This window comes from Vulpes vulpes, chromosome 8, assembly GCF_048418805.1.
Source record: "Vulpes vulpes isolate BD-2025 chromosome 8, VulVul3, whole genome shotgun sequence".
Classification (NCBI taxonomy): domain Eukaryota; kingdom Metazoa; phylum Chordata; class Mammalia; order Carnivora; family Canidae; genus Vulpes; species Vulpes vulpes.
In genome coordinates this window covers 19,241,173-19,258,156 of record NC_132787.1, presented here as the reverse complement: position 1 = coordinate 19,258,156, position 16,984 = coordinate 19,241,173, and the positions used below count along the sequence as shown (strand labels likewise).

At 33.6% G+C, this 16,984-nt stretch overlaps 1 protein-coding gene across 3 annotated transcripts in view; it reads left to right on the top strand.

The window, feature by feature from the left end:
- Positions 1 to 16,984, top strand: part of CCDC91 (coiled-coil domain containing 91) — a 326,884-nt gene that overhangs the window by 162,829 nt on the left and 147,071 nt on the right. For all 3 annotated transcript variants that reach the window (XM_072765661.1, XM_072765662.1, XM_072765663.1), the window contains exon 7: positions 1,763 to 1,840. In XM_072765661.1, the coding sequence (XP_072621762.1) occupies positions 1,763 to 1,840 (78 nt within the window). The remainder of the gene's footprint in view (positions 1 to 1,762; positions 1,841 to 16,984) is intronic.

Below are 16,984 nucleotides of genomic sequence, written 5' to 3'. Positions count from 1 at the left end.
TTGAGATATGTTATTCTGTTTATATATTGCTAGACTCAGCTAATAACTGAGTCTAAACAAAGCTAATACTTTGTTTAGAATTTGTTTCTATACTTGTAAAAGAGTGGTTCATAGTTGTGTTTTCTTTTAAATATCTTTGCAAAGTTAAGTACAAGGGATATACTGTCCTAATAAAATATGTGGGGAAGTATTCCCTCATTTCCTATTCTCTGGAAGAGTTTGTATAAGATTTCTCTTATTTCTTTCTTTAATGTTTATTAAAAATCACCTGTTAGGTGATCTAAGCTTAGAAATTTCTTGGTCAGAAGTTTTTTTTTTAATTAATAAATTCAATTTCTCTTATACAAATAGGACTATTAAGACTTTTTGTTTCATCTTTTAAAAATTTTGATAAGTTGTGCTTTTTCCTAGGAGTTGTTTTTTATTTTACACAAAATTTCACTTTTGGGGGTGTATTTTGTAATATCCTTAACTTTTTTTTTAGTAATAGATGTAGAGTAATGTAATATCCCAATTTGTGTAAGACGTAAATTTGCATTTTTATTTTGCTTCAATTTTATTTTTATGATCTTACTACATTTCATTTTTTCTCTTATTTTGGATTTTTTTTTAAGATCCTTTTGTTACATGTTTATTTAATCTTTTTACTCTGTCCCATGTCTTTTTAGATTTTCTTTTTGTATTTTGCATAGTTTTATTCCTCTTTTCACTGCAATCTCCCTTCCCCCCGCCCCCAAATTTTGTTTATCTAATTGGGCTTTCTGCTGTGTTTCATTTGTTTACTCCTCTGTTGAGTTATTAATAGTGTATATTTCTCAGCTGTAAAGTTTCTCTCATGAATTCTAATTCTCTGATGAAAATTTATATCCTATTTTCATTTTTTCTCTACTTTCTTGAACATATGAATCATACATATTTTTTTTAAAGATTTATTTATTTGAGAGAGAGAGAGAGAGAGAGACAGAGATAGCAAGCACAAACAGGAGGGGCAGAGGGACAGGGAGAGAGAATCCCAATCAGATTGCGCTGAGCACAGAGCCCAACCTGGGCCTCTATCTCACAACACTGAGATCATGATCTGAGTTGAAGCCAAGAGTCAGATGCTTAACCAACTGTGTCCCTGAATCATAATGTATTTTAAAGTCTTTGATAACTAACATCTAAATCATTCATGAGCCTATCTATCCCTTTTGTCTTTTCTGTGTTTTGTTCTCATCTGTTGTCAGCTCTGGTACTTTTGTATTGAAACCTGTACAGAATGTTTGAAAAATTAGAAAGGCTCTACAGGATGTGAACATTCTCCAAAGAGAGTTCATCCGTCCCTTTGCTAGGAAGATAGAATTGGGGAGTTGGTCACCTGAATCCAGTGGTTCTCCAACTTTGTTATGTATTAAACTATTGGTATCTGTATATTACTGGAGAACTAATATAAATATATAGAGAGGCCTGAGTTTATTGAAGTAACACAGTCCTTCTTAGGTCTTAATCCAGGTGCAGAATTGCCATATGCCCCAAGAGATAACCATTGCCTTGTGTTATTTCACCTCTCAGTATGGTTTTCCTCTCGCAGTTATCGTTTTCCATTGTTGACACAATGTCCTCCTTAATGCTTTTAAATGGAACTTTATTTTTTCTCATTGTTTTTTGCTATAGCACTAGTGTGCCACACACCACTTAAGGGTTCATGGATGCAAGAGTCAGTGGTCTTATTTTGTAAACAAGAGAACAAACCATAGTTTAATTTTTTGTTTCTGTTTTTCAGGAAAAACATAAACAAGAATTGGAAGACATGAGGAAAGCTGGTCACGAAGCTCTCAGCATTATTGTGGATGAATATAAGGTAGAGGTTTGGGAGTCTGCCTTCTCTGTCTTTTAAACTCTGTCTTTCTTTCTTTCTTTCTTTCTTTCTTTCTTTCGAAAAAGAATTTATACATATCTGCATATGCTAACCTATGCAAATTATAGAATGACAGTAGTCTTATTTTGGTACAGAATTCTTTTCTTTTTTTTTATTTTTTATTTATTTATTTTTATTTTTTATTTATGATAGTCATAGAGAGAGAGAGAGAGGCAGAGACACAGGCGGAGGGAGAAGCAGGCTCCATGCACCGGGAGCCTGATGTGGGATTCGATCCCGGGTCTCCAGGATCGCGCCCTGGGCCAAAGGCAGGCGCCAAACCGCTGCGCCACCCAGGGATCCCCTACAGAATTCTTTTCAATTGACTGATGAGTGTTTGCTGAAAACATAATAGATTACAAAAGTAATGCTAGATGTTGCTCTGCATTGGAGAAGTTGTAGAATGTTTATGAATATAGGATTTTCAGCTGAAGAAGTTCAAGAACAAATTCTATAGAATTAACTGCTAGACTAGATTTATCTTTCTGTGGTTCTGCCTCTTTAGAAAAAAAGGTATGATTATGAATCTGAAAAATATTGTAGGTAAAGGGGGTTAAAAAATACTGTTTATATTATTACGGAAATCATGATAAATGTCAATATTAGGGACATACACAGCATTATTCTTTGATTATATGTCTGCATAAGCTTAATCCTTCAAAGCAAACTGAAAAAAAAAAAAAAAAAGCAAACTGAGAACTGGTGTGTTACAACTTTCAAGATAGCCTGAACTTTAAAAAGTCCAGTTGTTACCTGATGGTTGTAAATTTGCCTCCTGGTCAAGACCAATACTGTGAAGCTAACTTTCTCGTATTGGTGGGAAATAACTGAAAAGGGAGATTTTTAAAAAAATATTTTATTTATTTATTCATGATAGACATATATATAGAGAGAGACAGAGAGGCAGAGACACAGGCAGAGGGAGAAGCAGGCCCCATGCCGGGAGCCCGATGTGGTACTTGATCCCAGGACTCCAGGATTGCGCCCTGGGCCAAAGGCAGGTGCTAAACCACTGAGCCACCCAGGGATCCCCTAAAAAGAGAGATTTTCTTTTCATGTTCAAAAAAAATTATTTTCCCCATAAATTTCATGTTAGATCATTTTTTCCCCACAAATAATAGAGGAATACATTCTTGTTGAAATTAAATTCAAACAATTCTCCCCAAAGGTAACTACTGTTAGCAGTTTGATGTGCGTCCTTATAGAGATTTTTCTCCGTATTTGTATATGTATGTATGCTAATACCATATTATATAATTTTTTGCTTTGTTTTTACAGAAAACGTTATTCCACTCAATCTGTTGTTACTGTATTTATTCAATATGATGTGTATTTTAGTTCAGTATGTATGAACTTATTTTTCGTTCTATAGTATTCCACAGTGTGTGTGTGTGTGTGTAAATATATATATGCATAATTGGTTTAATTATACCTGTATAGATAAGCATTTAGTTTGTTTTTGGTTATTCATTACTACAATAAGTTTTTTTTTTTTTTCAAAATCCTTCTACCACATGTAGAATACAGAAATTTTTTATTGTTTTTTTTTTTTTTTTTTTTTAGAAATTTTTTATTGTTGATCAAACTTCATCCTTGGGCTTAGTAGAAATTAATTTCAATTTAAGTAGCTAATAATTTAATGTCAGAATGCTTCTTGTGATAAATAATTTGGATAAAAGTATAAAATAAGTAGATCCAGAATTAATTTAACTGAAAATACTTTTTTTTTTAATCCCAAGGTAAATAATCCAGTAGATACGTGTTAGAACATGAAAGGTCATTTTTGTGACCACACCCAATATAGAAACCAGTGCCATTGTTGAGATGGTCATTAAAAAAATGTCAAGTTTTTGCAGCTGTGATTATTGGCTCTTTTTATAATATTGTGAATTTTTAGCTCTACTAATATAAACCAGCTTTACAGTTACTGAATTGGGTAAAAGTATAGGACTGTTTTGAACTATCATCTTTTTTTTTCCCCTAGGCTAAAGGTGGGAAGAATTAAGAAACTGGAATTTATATACTTCTGGGGTATTAAGTGGTATTTTCTTGGGTAAATTTGTATTTTATATATTTTTATTTATGAATCTAAATTAAATATTTTGAAAGCATTTATTGTGTTTGAATTTGTGTTTTTCTGAACAGCTTGGTGTTTGATATTTTAAATCCTTTTTGATTATAGCTCCACATATTTCATATGCTGAAAACATGTTTAGTGTGTATTGTTTTCAATACTGACAGCTAATGAGGTTAAAAACATTAGTGAGAACTTTGCAAATACATTTTATAAATAGTGATTTGGAGAAACTTGGTTGAGAGCTACTCATTTCACCTGTTCTTTGTCTAGTATCATTATTTGATGCCCACTTGGAGAGGATTTAAAAGTCTCAGGCATTAGGTATCATAATTTGCTTAAGAGGATTAGGAATCAGGGGGATCCCTGGGTTGCTCAGTGGTTTAGCACCTGCCTTCGACCCAGGGCATGATCCTGGAGTTCTGAGATCGAGTCCCATGTCAGGCTTCCTGCATGGAGCCTGCTTCTCCCTCTGCCTGTGTCTCTGCCTCTCTCTCATGAATAAATAAATAAAATCTTAAAAAAAAAAAAAAAGAGGATTAGGAATCAGGTCAAGTAGCCTACACAGTTATATTTAATTTATCATATACTTATTGCCAGTTAATATAGAAACTAGATAGCTTTTGTGGCAGGGAACTTTGGGTAAATACATTTCATATGGCTTCCCATATCGATTTATTGATGAGCTTCATATTTTGTACAATGATGTTATAGTACTGTGATAAAAAATAAGATCTGATATGTTAATTATTATATAACATTTTACAACCAGCATGCTCTGAAAACATATAGAGAATCAACTTCAAAGTAATATTGGGAAAAATAAAGTAATCCAGGTAGGAAAAATAGATGTTAGATATCTTTATAATTTAAATGTTGATTTGTGACCCATTATGGAACAGGAAAAGAAACAATATTTTATTTCCATTTGAAAGTCAAGCATGAGAACTTCCTATAATTATTTTATTATGTGTCTCTTTTTTAGACAGTAACTTACTTGTTATTGATACCTTTTAAAGCTCCATTTTGTTATATAAACATTTTGATAATTAATATCGAGATAACTCGAAAACAAACAAAAATACAACTTTTAATTATTATTGCTAACAGAAGTTGTATGAACATTCTCTTTGAATTTATTCTTTCCTTAATTCAAGAAACCTTGATTTCCTTCTTTATGCCAGGGACCGATGTGGATATAGCACTGAAGAAAATAGCTGTATCCTTGGTGCAATGGAATATATATTTACACACCCACCTGTGACCATGCACCAACCATATATAGGTAGTAAGTGACTGAAAACCATAGCTTCCCTTGATGTTTTGACTTCTACCTCTCCTTCCCACGCAGATGTTTACTCAAATATGCAACTGGACTAGAGAAATCTGTACTTTTTTACTGCCATTACTAGCTTTTAGGGATCTTACACTCTTCTGCTTGGTTATCTTGGACTAGATGTGATAAGTCATTTTTTTTCTCACTCCAATTTGATTTGAGACATTGTTGAGGAATTTGAAAAAAAAAATCATTAGAAAAGATTGTGAAAAATACAAATGAAGTAAAACAAAAATGATAAAAGCTTACAAATTAATGTACAGGAAGATGCATTATTTTTACATTAACCTTTCCTTCCAGAAATGTGAAGTAGACATTTTCCCCCCTATTTTTCCTATTAGTACAGCTGAAAAAAAATTCCCTAGACATTATTTTTATAAAACAGACATAAAATCCTAAAAGACAGAAGGCAGACTACCTAGGACTTTGGGATCCAGGTAACTATATATGACACTGGGTTTCCTGGATTTTCTTCTTCCCTATTTGCCCATTAGGTGCTAGAGAAATGAGCAACCCGGAAATACCAAATGGGCACAGATAACAAATCCCGAGAAAAGGCTGCTGTCTCTGTCCAGAAGATCAGGAAAGCTTCCAGGTAGCAAGACTGTAAAGCATTAGATAATAACCATTCTACTCCTACCAAATACCATAGAAGAAAATGTGACCCCACCCACAGCCCTGCCAACAAAGGCTTGTTAAGGAATGTAGACTTACACCCTCACCAGGTTACAGTGAGGTAACTTTCCTCTTCACTCAAAAACAACAGATATCTCAAAAACAAACGAAAATACAACGTCTTATTACTATTGCTAACAGAAGTTGTATGAATCTCTTTGAATTTATTTTTTCCTTAATTTCAAAGAAGACTGACTGAGAAACATGGATTTTCGGTCCCATTTGGCAATAAATCCTCTCCTCCCTGAGTGTCAGGGAAGGCCCTGTAGGAAGCCTAGACTTCCACCTCACCCTGATGGTAGTGGGACACTTTCTGTACTATCAAGGTATCAACAGATGTTTAATGGAAAGTCAGGGTCTTCATTATTGCTCAGTGGCAATAAGGTCAGCCCTCTGAAGTGTCAGTGAAGGTTATTTGGGTCAAGAAGGTGGCCCTCTGCTTCCCCAGGCTACAGTGACATTGGTGAAGGCTTTGTGTAAAGCTGAACTCCCAACCATGTCTAGCAATAATGAGGAGATTCTTGTTCCCCCTGCCCTGAGTGTCAGTGTAGAATGAATCAGGAACCTGGACTTAGTACCCGGCTGTTCCTCTCTTGCCCTGTTGGAGTAGTATCTTATCAGAGGAAATCTGCTAAAACAAGATTTAAAATATCCATTTCAAATGAAAATCAGTACTCATTAAAAGAACCAAGAAAATCTCATCTTGAGCAGATAAAAGATAATAAACAGAAGCTAACACTGAACTGACACCAATGTTTGAATTCTCTGACAAGGATTTTAAAGCTTCCATCATAAAAATGCTGTAACAGCAATTATGGACATGCTTGGAACAAATGGAAAAAAAAAAGAAAATCTCTGCAAAAGAATAGAAATAGAATCTATTTCTTATGGAAGAAATAGATTATATATAAAAAAAGACCAAATGAAAATTTTAGAAGCTAAAAATATAATACAGTAGTAAAAAATTTAGTGTATGGGCTCAATGTCATAATGAAGAAACGGGAAGTAATCTGTGAACTTGAAAATAGAAAATAAGTCACTAAGTTTGAACAGCAGAGAGAAAATAGACTGAAAACAGATGAGCAAGGATTGTGGGATTATAACAAAAGATCTGAAATTCATGTCATCAGAGTCCTGGAAAAAGAGGAGAAAGAGGATAGGGCTGAAAATATATTTGAAGAAATACTAGCTGAAAACTGCCCCAATTTGCCAAAAGAAGTAAAACTACATATTGAAGAAACTGAGTGAACTCTTAAGCAGGATTACCCAAAATAATACTACTACTAAAATCAAAACAAAACCCACCAAGACCTATTGTGATGATTAATTTTTATATGATAACTTGGTTGGGCCATGGTGCCCAGTTATTTGGATAACATTATTCTGGATATTATTGTGAGGGTTCATTTTGGTTAAGATTAACATTTGTATTTGTGGACTGTGAGTAAAGCAGATTGCCCTCCCATTATGTGGGTGATTCTCATCCAATTTTCAGAAGGTCTTAATAGAACAAAGGATGACCTGTCTCCCTTGATCAATAAAATATTTTGCTAGCAGACAGCCTTTTCGACTTGAACTGCAGCATTGGCTCTTCCCTGGATCTCCAACCTGCCATTCTATCCTGCATGCCAAATTTGCTAGCCTCTACATTTGTGTGAGCCAAGGTCTTCGAATCCATCTTTCTCTCTATATACACATCCTATCGATTCTATTTCTCCAGAGACCCTGACTGCAACACATATTATAGTCAGACTTCTAAAACTAAAGACAAAGAAAAAAATATCTTGAAAGCAGCTAGAGAAAGATGGCATTTCACCTACAGAAAATCAATTAGATTTACACTGGATTTTTCATTGGAAGCCATGGAGGCCAGGAGGAAATGGAACAACATTGAAAGAAAATAACTTCACTCAGATTTTTATATCCAATGAAAATATATTTCTGCAATGAAGGGAAGAAATCAAGATATTCTCAGATGAAGGAAAAGTAAGAGAATTTGTTGAAGCAAATCTACTCAGAAAGAATGGATAGGGAAGTTATCCAAACAAAAGAAAATGATTAAGGAAGGAATTTGGGAACATTAGGAAAAAACAAAGGAAAGGACAAGATTGTGGGTAAATGCAATAGACTTTCTTTTTTTAAGTTTTCTAAATTATATTTATTAAATTAAAAAATATGTAACATTGTCTAATGTGGTCCTTAATGTATATAAAGGGAAATTTAAAAAAATTATACTGCAGGGTTGCGGTTGCCTGGGTGGCTCAGTCCATTAAGTGTCTGTCTTTAAATCAGGTCATGGTCTTGGGTTCCTGGGATCCAGCCCTACTTCTCCCTCTCCCTCTGCTACTTCCCTGTTTGCGTTCTCTCCCTCTCAAATAAATAAGTAGAATCTTAAAAAAAAAGAAAAAAGAAAAAAAGGGGAAAAAAGAAAATTATATTGTAAACGAGGGAGAGTAACAGATAAACTTAACTGGAATTGGTAAAATGCCAACACCAGCAATGGTGTGATATATATATATATAGATAGATTTTTAAATTTGAGAGTATGGCACACTTATTTACTTTTACATTCTGTTCCATGATAGGTGTGAGATTATTTAGCATTTGATTGCAAGATTTTATTTATTTAAAAAATTTTTTTGATTGCAAGGTTTTAAACTATCAAAATCATTTGGAGCTAGTTTACATTTGTATTTCAAAACTGTAATAAGTTTAGAATGTAATAGAAAAAGCTTTTCTCCATTTGTCACTCTCATTTCTAAGAACCTGAAGTGATCAGTAATGATCACCAGAGAGGAAATTTTACTAATCATATGTTGTTTTGAATTTGAGTAATCTAGTGATATTTTAATATTTTAAAATTTTTATTTTTGAACAGCTTTATGGAGATAAAATTCACATTACAAAATTCATGAATTTAAAGTTTATAACTCTATAGTTTTTAGTATATTCACAGAATTATACAGTTGTCACCACATTGTAATTTCAGAGCATTTTCAACACTCTACATGAAACTTTGTAGTCATTAGTCCTTTAGCAGTCATTCTTTGTTCCCTGCTTAACTGTCTGTTTTCCAGCCCTTGGTAGCTGTTAATCTACAATACGTCACTATAGATTTTATATTCTGCACAATTTCTATATATAGAATCATTCAATTTGTGATGTTTTTGATTGACTTTTTTCATTAGCATTACGTTTTCAAAGTTCATCCATGTTGTTGCATGCATTAGTATTTCATTTCTTTTTATTGTCCAGTAATATTCCATTGTATATACCATATTTATCCATTCATCAGTTAATGGTCATTTACATTGGTTTCACTTTTTCACTATTATGAATAATGCTATGTGGATGTATATTTTCATTTCTCCTGGGTTTATACCTACGGTTGAAATTACTAAGTTGTATGGTTATCTATGTTTAACATTTTGAGGAACTACTAGAATGTTTCTAGCTATTTTATATTCCAACCAACAGTGACTGAGGGTTCTAATTTCTCTCCATCCTTATTAAGACCTGTTATTTTCCATTAAAAAAATATTTAGCCATACTAGTGGGTTTAATTGGCATTTAAGTATTTGATCCATTTTGAGTTAATTATTGTGTACAGTTTGAGGAAGGGATGGAACTTTTTTTTTTCCTTGGATGTACATACCCAGTTGTTCCCAATATCATTTGTTGATAAGACTATTCTTTCCTCATTGAATTTTCTTGGGAACTTGGTCAAAAAGTAATTAACTATCTCTGTGAGGATCTATTTGTAAACTCTAAGTTCTTTTCCATTGAACTGTATGTCTCTCTCTTGATGCCATTACCACACTTTATTACTGTAGCTTCATAGTAAGTTTTTGATATCAGGAAGTATACATTGTCCAACTTTGTTCTTCCAGATTATTTTGGCTATTCTAAGTCACTTGCATTTTCATGAGTTTTAGAATCAGCATGTGAATTTTTAAAAACATCATAGTGGGATATAATATATATTTGCATTGAATATGTAGACCAATTTGGGAAGTATTGCCATTTTAATAGCTTTAAGTTTTCTGGTGCATAATTATGAAATGTCTTTACATTTATTTTGTCCTCTTTATTTTAATTCCTTTCAACAATCCATTGTAGTTTTTACTATTTTATTTTTTTGATTATACTATAGAACGAATTATTTCTATTAATTTCATGTTCAGATTTTACATTGCTAGAATATAATAATATGATTAATAATGACAGGATGGATTTTGTGTATTCTAATATATATGCTCATTAGTTCTAACAGTTTTTTAAGTAGATTTGTTAGGATTTTCTATATACAAGATCATGCCACCTGCCACCTGCAACTCTTTGCAATCTGGGTGCCTTTTATTTTTTTTCTTGCCTAATTGTCCTGGATACCCCTCCAATACAATTTGAATAAAAGCTGCAAGAATATACATTATCTTAGGAGACAACATTCAGTTATTAATAACCATTTAAGTACAACGTTATAAGTGAGTTGTCAATAAATGGTCTTCATTAGGTTGAGAAGTTCCCTTTTTTTCCTAATTTGTTGAAAAAAATTTTTTTGCTTATGAAAAGGCTGCAGAATTGTATCCAGTGCTATTTCTGTATCTTTTGAAATGATGTTTTTTTTCCTTATGAATATGGTATATCCCAATAGATTTTTGAATACTAAATCTGTTTGCATTCCTGATATAATCTACTTGGTCATGGGGTATAATTTTTTATATGTCTTAGCATCAATCAGTTTGTCAATATTTTGTTGAGTATTTTGTGTCTTTATTCATAAGAGATACTGGTTTGTAGTTTTCTTTGGTGTCTATCAGACTTTGCTATTTGTATAATACTTTACTCAAAATGGGTTAGGATATGTTCTCTTTTCTCTAATTTTTTTGGAAGAGTTTTTAAAGGATCAGTATTAATTCTTTAAGAATTTTGTAGAATTCATCATTATAACCATTTGATACTGGAATTTTCTGTGTGGGAGTTTTTTGTTTTTTTGTGCATGTGTTTTTTTAAATAAATTCAATCCCTTGTTATTGATCTCTTCAATTTTCTGTTTTGTTCTTGAGTTAGTTTGGTAATTTTATTTTTCTAAGAATTTAGTTCTTTTATCTGAGTGATCTAATTTTTAGCGTGTAGTTGTTTACAGTATGCTCTTACAGTGCTTTTATTTTTGCAAGGTAAGTAGTGATGTCGTCTCTTTCATTTCTGATTTTGTAATTTGAGTCTTCCTTCTCCATTTGATCAATTTATCTAAAGTTTTCTTCATTCTGTTAGTGTTTTCAAATAATTAGCTGTTGTTTTTTTTATAATAAATTTATTTTTTATGGGTGTTCAGTTTGCCAACATACAGAATAACACCCAGTGCTCATCCCGTCAAGTGCCCCCCTCAGTGCCTGTCACCCATTCACCCCCACCCCCCCCCGCCCTTCTCCCCTTCCACCACCCCTAGTTCGTTTCCCAGAGTTAGGAGTCTTTATGTTCTGTCTCCCTTTTTGATATTTCCCACACACTTCTTCTCCCTTCCTTTATATTCCCTTTCACTATTATTTATATTCCCCAAATGAATGAGAACATATAATGTTTGTCCTTCTCTGATTGACTTACTTCACTCAGCAGAATACCCTCCAGTTCCATCCACGTTGAAGCAAATGGTGGGTATTTGTCATTTCTAATGGCTGGATAATATCCCATTGTATACATAAACCACATCTTCTTTATCCATTCATCTTTCGATGGACACCGAGGCTCCTTCCACAGTTTGGCTATTGTGGACATTGCTGCTAGAAACATCGGGGTGCAGGTGTCCCGGCGTTTCATTGCATCTGAATCTTTGGGGTAAATCCCCAACAGTACATTTGCTGGGTCGTAGGGCAGGTCTATTTTTAACTCTTTGAGGAACCTCCACATAGTTTTCCAGAGTGGCTGCACCAGTACACATTCCCACCAACAGTGTAAGAGGCTTCCCTTTTCTCCGTATCCTCTCCAACATTTGTGGCTTCCCGTCTTGTTAATTTTCCCCACTCTCACTGGTGTGAGGTGGTATCTCATTGTGGTTTTGATTTGTATTTCCCTGATGGCAAGTGATGCAGAGCATTTTCTCATGTGCGTGTTGGCCATGTCCATGTCTTCCTCTGTGAGATTTCTCTTCATGTCTTTTGCCCATTTCATGATTGGATTATTTCTTTGGTGTTGAGTTTAATAAATTCTATATAGATCTTGGATACTAGCCCTTTATCTGATATGTCATTTGCAACTATCTTCTCCCATTCTGTAGGTTGTCTTTTAGTTTTGTTGACTGTATCCTTTGCTGTGCAAAAGCTTCTTATCTTGATGAAGTCCCAATAGTTCATTTTTGCTTTTGTTTCTTTTGCCTTTGTGGATGTATCTTGCAAGAAGTTACTGTGGCCGATTTCCAAAAGGGTGTTGCCTGTGTCCTCCTCTAGCATTTTGATGGAATCTTGTCTCACATTTAGATGTTTCATCCATTTTGAGTTTATCTTTGTGTATGGTGAAAGAGAGTGGTCTAGTTTCATTCTTCTGCATGTGGATGTCCAATTTTCCCAGCACCATTTACTGAAGAGACTGTCTTTCTTTCTTCCAGTGGATAGTCTTTCCTCCTTTATCGAATGACCATAAAGTTCAGGGTCCACCTCTGGGTTCTCTATTCTGTTCCATTGATCTATGTGTCTGTTTTTGTGCCAGTACCACACTGTCTTGATGACCGCAGCTTTGTAGTACAACCTGAAATCTGGCATTGTGATGCCCCCAGCTATGGTTTTCTTTTTTAAAATTCCCCTGGCTATTCGGGGTCTTTTCTGATTCCACACAAATCTTAAAATAATTTGTTCTAACTCTCTGAAGAAAGTCCATGGTATTTTGATAGGGATTGCATTAAACGTGTAAATTGCCCTGGGTAACCATTGACATTTTTACAATATTAATTCTGCCAATCCATGAGCATGGAATATTTTTCCATCTCTTTGTGTCTTCCTCAATTTCTTTCAGAAGTGTTCTATAGTTTTTAGGGTATAGATCCTTAACCTCTTTGGTTAGGTTTATTCCTAGGTATCTTATGCTTTTGGGTGCAATTTTAAATGGGATTGACTCCTTAATTTCTCTTTCTTCAGTCTCATTGTTAGTGTATAGAAATGCCACTGATTTCTGGGCATTGATTTTGTATCCTGCCACGCTACCAAATTGCTATATCAGTTCTAGCAATCTTGGGGTGGAGGCTTTTGGGTTTTCTATGTAGAGTATCATGTCATCGGCAAAGAGGGAGAGTTTGACTTCTTCTTTGCCAATTTGAATGCCTTTAATGTCTTTTGTTGTCTGATTGCTGAGGTAGCTGTTGGTTTTGTTCATTTTCTATTCTCTAATTTACTAATTTCCACTCTAATCTTTATTTTGCATAGCCTTCTGCTTACTTTGGCCTTATTTTGTTATTTTTCTAGTTTGTTAAAATAAGTAGGTGAAATATGTAATATCTTTTTTCTGATTAATGTAATATCATTTTTTTCTTAAAATAGGCATTTATATTTATGTTTTCCTCTTGATTCTAGTTTATTTCATCCCATAAGTTTTGGTACATTGTATTTTCATTTTGCATCATGGAAAAGTATTTATAGTCCTCATTGTGATTTTTTTTTCTTTAACACATTGTTTCTTTAGAAAAGTGTTGTGTAATTTCTATATATATACAATTTCCCAAATTTTTGGCTGTTAACTAATTTCTAATTTCATTGTAATTGGAAAATTCTTTTTGATGATTTTGATTGAGGTGGAATGTTCTGTAGATGTCTCTAGATGCATGCAGTTCATTCATAGTGGTGTTTAACTCTTCTATCTGCTGCTAGTAATCTAAATATTTCTATCCTTTTATAACAGTGTGGATATCAAAGTATCTATTATTGTTGAATTCCTGGTTACTCTGTCAGGTTTTGTTTCGTGTATTTTGGGGGTATTTTGTTTGCTGCATATATGTTTTTAATTGTTTTATCTTCCTAAGGTATTGACTTTTTTATTATTGTAAGATGTTTGTTTTTATTTCTGGTATTATATTTTTTTCTTCTAATGCTATTTTTTTTTGTTTTGTTGATATTAGTTTAGCCACTCCAGCTCTACTATGGTTTTTGTATATTTTTGTATAAATATTGTATATTTTGTATAAATATTTTGTATAAATATTGTATATTTTTCCCATCCTTTTATTTTGAACCAATTTGTATCTTTGAATTAAACTGTCTTTTGTACAAAAACAATTATATACCTTTTAAAAATGTAATTGCTTTTTAAATCAATTAAGAAAATAATAGAGAAGAAATAACTATTTGTATTGTCTTTTTATTTTTTTTAAAGATTTTCTTTACTTATTCATGAGAGAGATAGAGAGAGAGAGAGAGAGAGAGAGAGAGAGAGAGGCAGAAACACAGGCAGAGAGGGAGAAGCAGGCTCCATGCAAGGAAAGGAGCCTTACGTGGGACTGGATCCTGGGTCTCCAGGATCACACCCTGGGCTGAGGGCAGGGGCTAAACTGCTGAGCCCCAAGGCTGCCCTTGTATTGTTTTTTAAAACTACTTATGTGATTAACTTTAAGATTAATGTTACTGGCATACTTTATTTCTTCATGCAGATTGAGGTATTTTCCCATTTTACTTATTTTAACCTTAAGAATTTCCTTTAGTATTTACTATAAGTTATATCTGCTAACAATGAATATATCTTAAAGTAGCTTTAGTTCATTTTCATTCTTTAAAGATAGTTTTCTATCTTTAAAATCTTTTTCGTTTACTTTTGTTGGATGTAAGATTCTTGTGAGACAGGTTTTTTGTTAGTTTTAGCACTTTGAAAATGTCATCCCATTGCTGTCTTTTCTTTCATTGTTTCTGTTGAGAAGTCAGCTTTTATTTATTTATTTTGGTTATCTTATATGTGATGACTCATTTCTCTACTATTTTCAAATTGTTACTGTTTTTGTCTTCTAGCATTTTGACTAGAATATGTTTGAGTATATATCTCCTTTAGTTTTTCCTACATGGAAGTCATTGAACATGTTAAATCAATAGATTGTATTTTGTCACTTGGGAAGTTATTTATGTTATTTCTTTAAATATTCTTTCTTTGTGTTACTTTCACTATGTACATGTTGGTCTGCCTAATAGTGTCTTATATTTTTCTGAGGCTCTATACATTTTTCTTCATTATTTAAACTCCGTAGTTCAGATTTCTTGGTCATTATTGACATTTCTTCAGATTTATTATTTATGTCTTCTCAATTCAACCCTCTGTTTAGAACCTTTAAAATATACTCATGCTAAAAATTGCTTAACCATCATCTGAGATTTAAGATAGCTGTAATTTCCTGGTAGAGAGTCTTGCATTAATGTTTATAGCTGCTGACTGGATCAGGTAGGCGGTGGTTGCTGAAGGTTGGGGGTGACTGGCAATTTCTTAAAAGAAGACAACAGTAAAGTTTGTCACATCAGTTGACTCTTCTTTTTCTAAATGATTTCTCTGTAACATGCAGTGCTGTTTGATTTTACTTTTGCTTTTGCTTTTAGCATTTTACTTATGGAATTTTTCATTTTTACTGTTTTATATTTCCATTCCAGAATTATCTGTTGTTTCTTTTGTATAATTTGCCTCTTTATTGATGCTGTATATTTTATGAGATGTTATTTAATTATTCAAGCATGATTTTCTTTAGTTCCTTGAATAATTTTTTCTATTGGTGCCTTGAAGTCTTTTTCTGCTGAGTCTAATATGTGGGCCAAATCAAAAGCAGTTTCCATTGACTCCTCTTTTCCCTGTGTATGTGATATAGTTTCATATTTTTTCATGTCTAGTAACTTTTTGTTGAAAACTAGTCATTATAGATAAAATGTAGCAAACTTCTGCCTTTAGTCCTTGGGAGACTTTGTGCTTTTGTTTGTTGATTATTTAGTGAAGTCCATTTCTTTAGAATGGTGCAGCTTCTATGGAGCAAAATGGGTTTTACATATTCTTTCTACTATCAGAAATAACTATTTTAAAGCCACGCTCTCTTTATCTCTTTCCTGATCTCTATTTTTGTGATTCTGACTTGTCTGTATTTTATCATAACTAGCTGTTAGTTTCTATTAATTTCTAGTTGATTGCTGGTATGTTTTTGACAGTGCCCCAGGGTATCCATTGATCCTCAGCCTCATCCAATTATACATCAGTTATACATCAGGGGTAGTTTGTGTGCCAGAGCCTTGCTGTAAGCCTTCCCTGTCATAGAACCTATGGATTATGTACAGATTCTGGAAGAGTACGATGCTTAACTTGCTTTTTTTTTTTTTAAAAGAGATTTTATTTATTTATTCATGAGAGACACACAGAGGCAGAGACATAGAGGGAGAAGCAGGTTCCCTGTGGGGACCCAGTATCACAACCTGAACTAAAGGCAGACGTTCAACCATTCAGCCACCCAGGTGCACCACTTAATTTGCTCTTAATTGCCTTTGTCACCCAGATCCCCCTTTCACAGCTGGAGCTATGTATGAGGGAAGGAGAGTAGGTACTATTCTGCTACACAGCTGCCATTATTGCTCAGTATAGATCTTCTGTAATACGGAATTCATGATGATGGGACTGTCCAGTGTTTATAAGTGTTAAATATCTCTGGAATAGTTCTTTACCTCAGGAATGTAGGAGAGATGGAAACTGGCATTAGTCTTCTGAGCCCAGCTGAGCAACTGTCCTATAATATAGGGCTGTGCAGGGAAGGAGGATTGTATTTTTTACTAGTTGCCCTATTTATGTGATATAAGCCTTATGCAGCTTGGAGCTGTGGAAAATAGGATCTATTAATGTTCTCCAGGTGCCAAGACCACCAGGAATGGTCTTTTACACTAATAGCTTGGGGAAGATGGGAACTGTCACTCAGCTGTTGAAATAGTTCTGTAAGACTCAGCTGTGGGTGGATGGATGAAGTCCTTAGATTGAATATCATGACTTCAACTTGGTTTTACCAGGTTTCTAT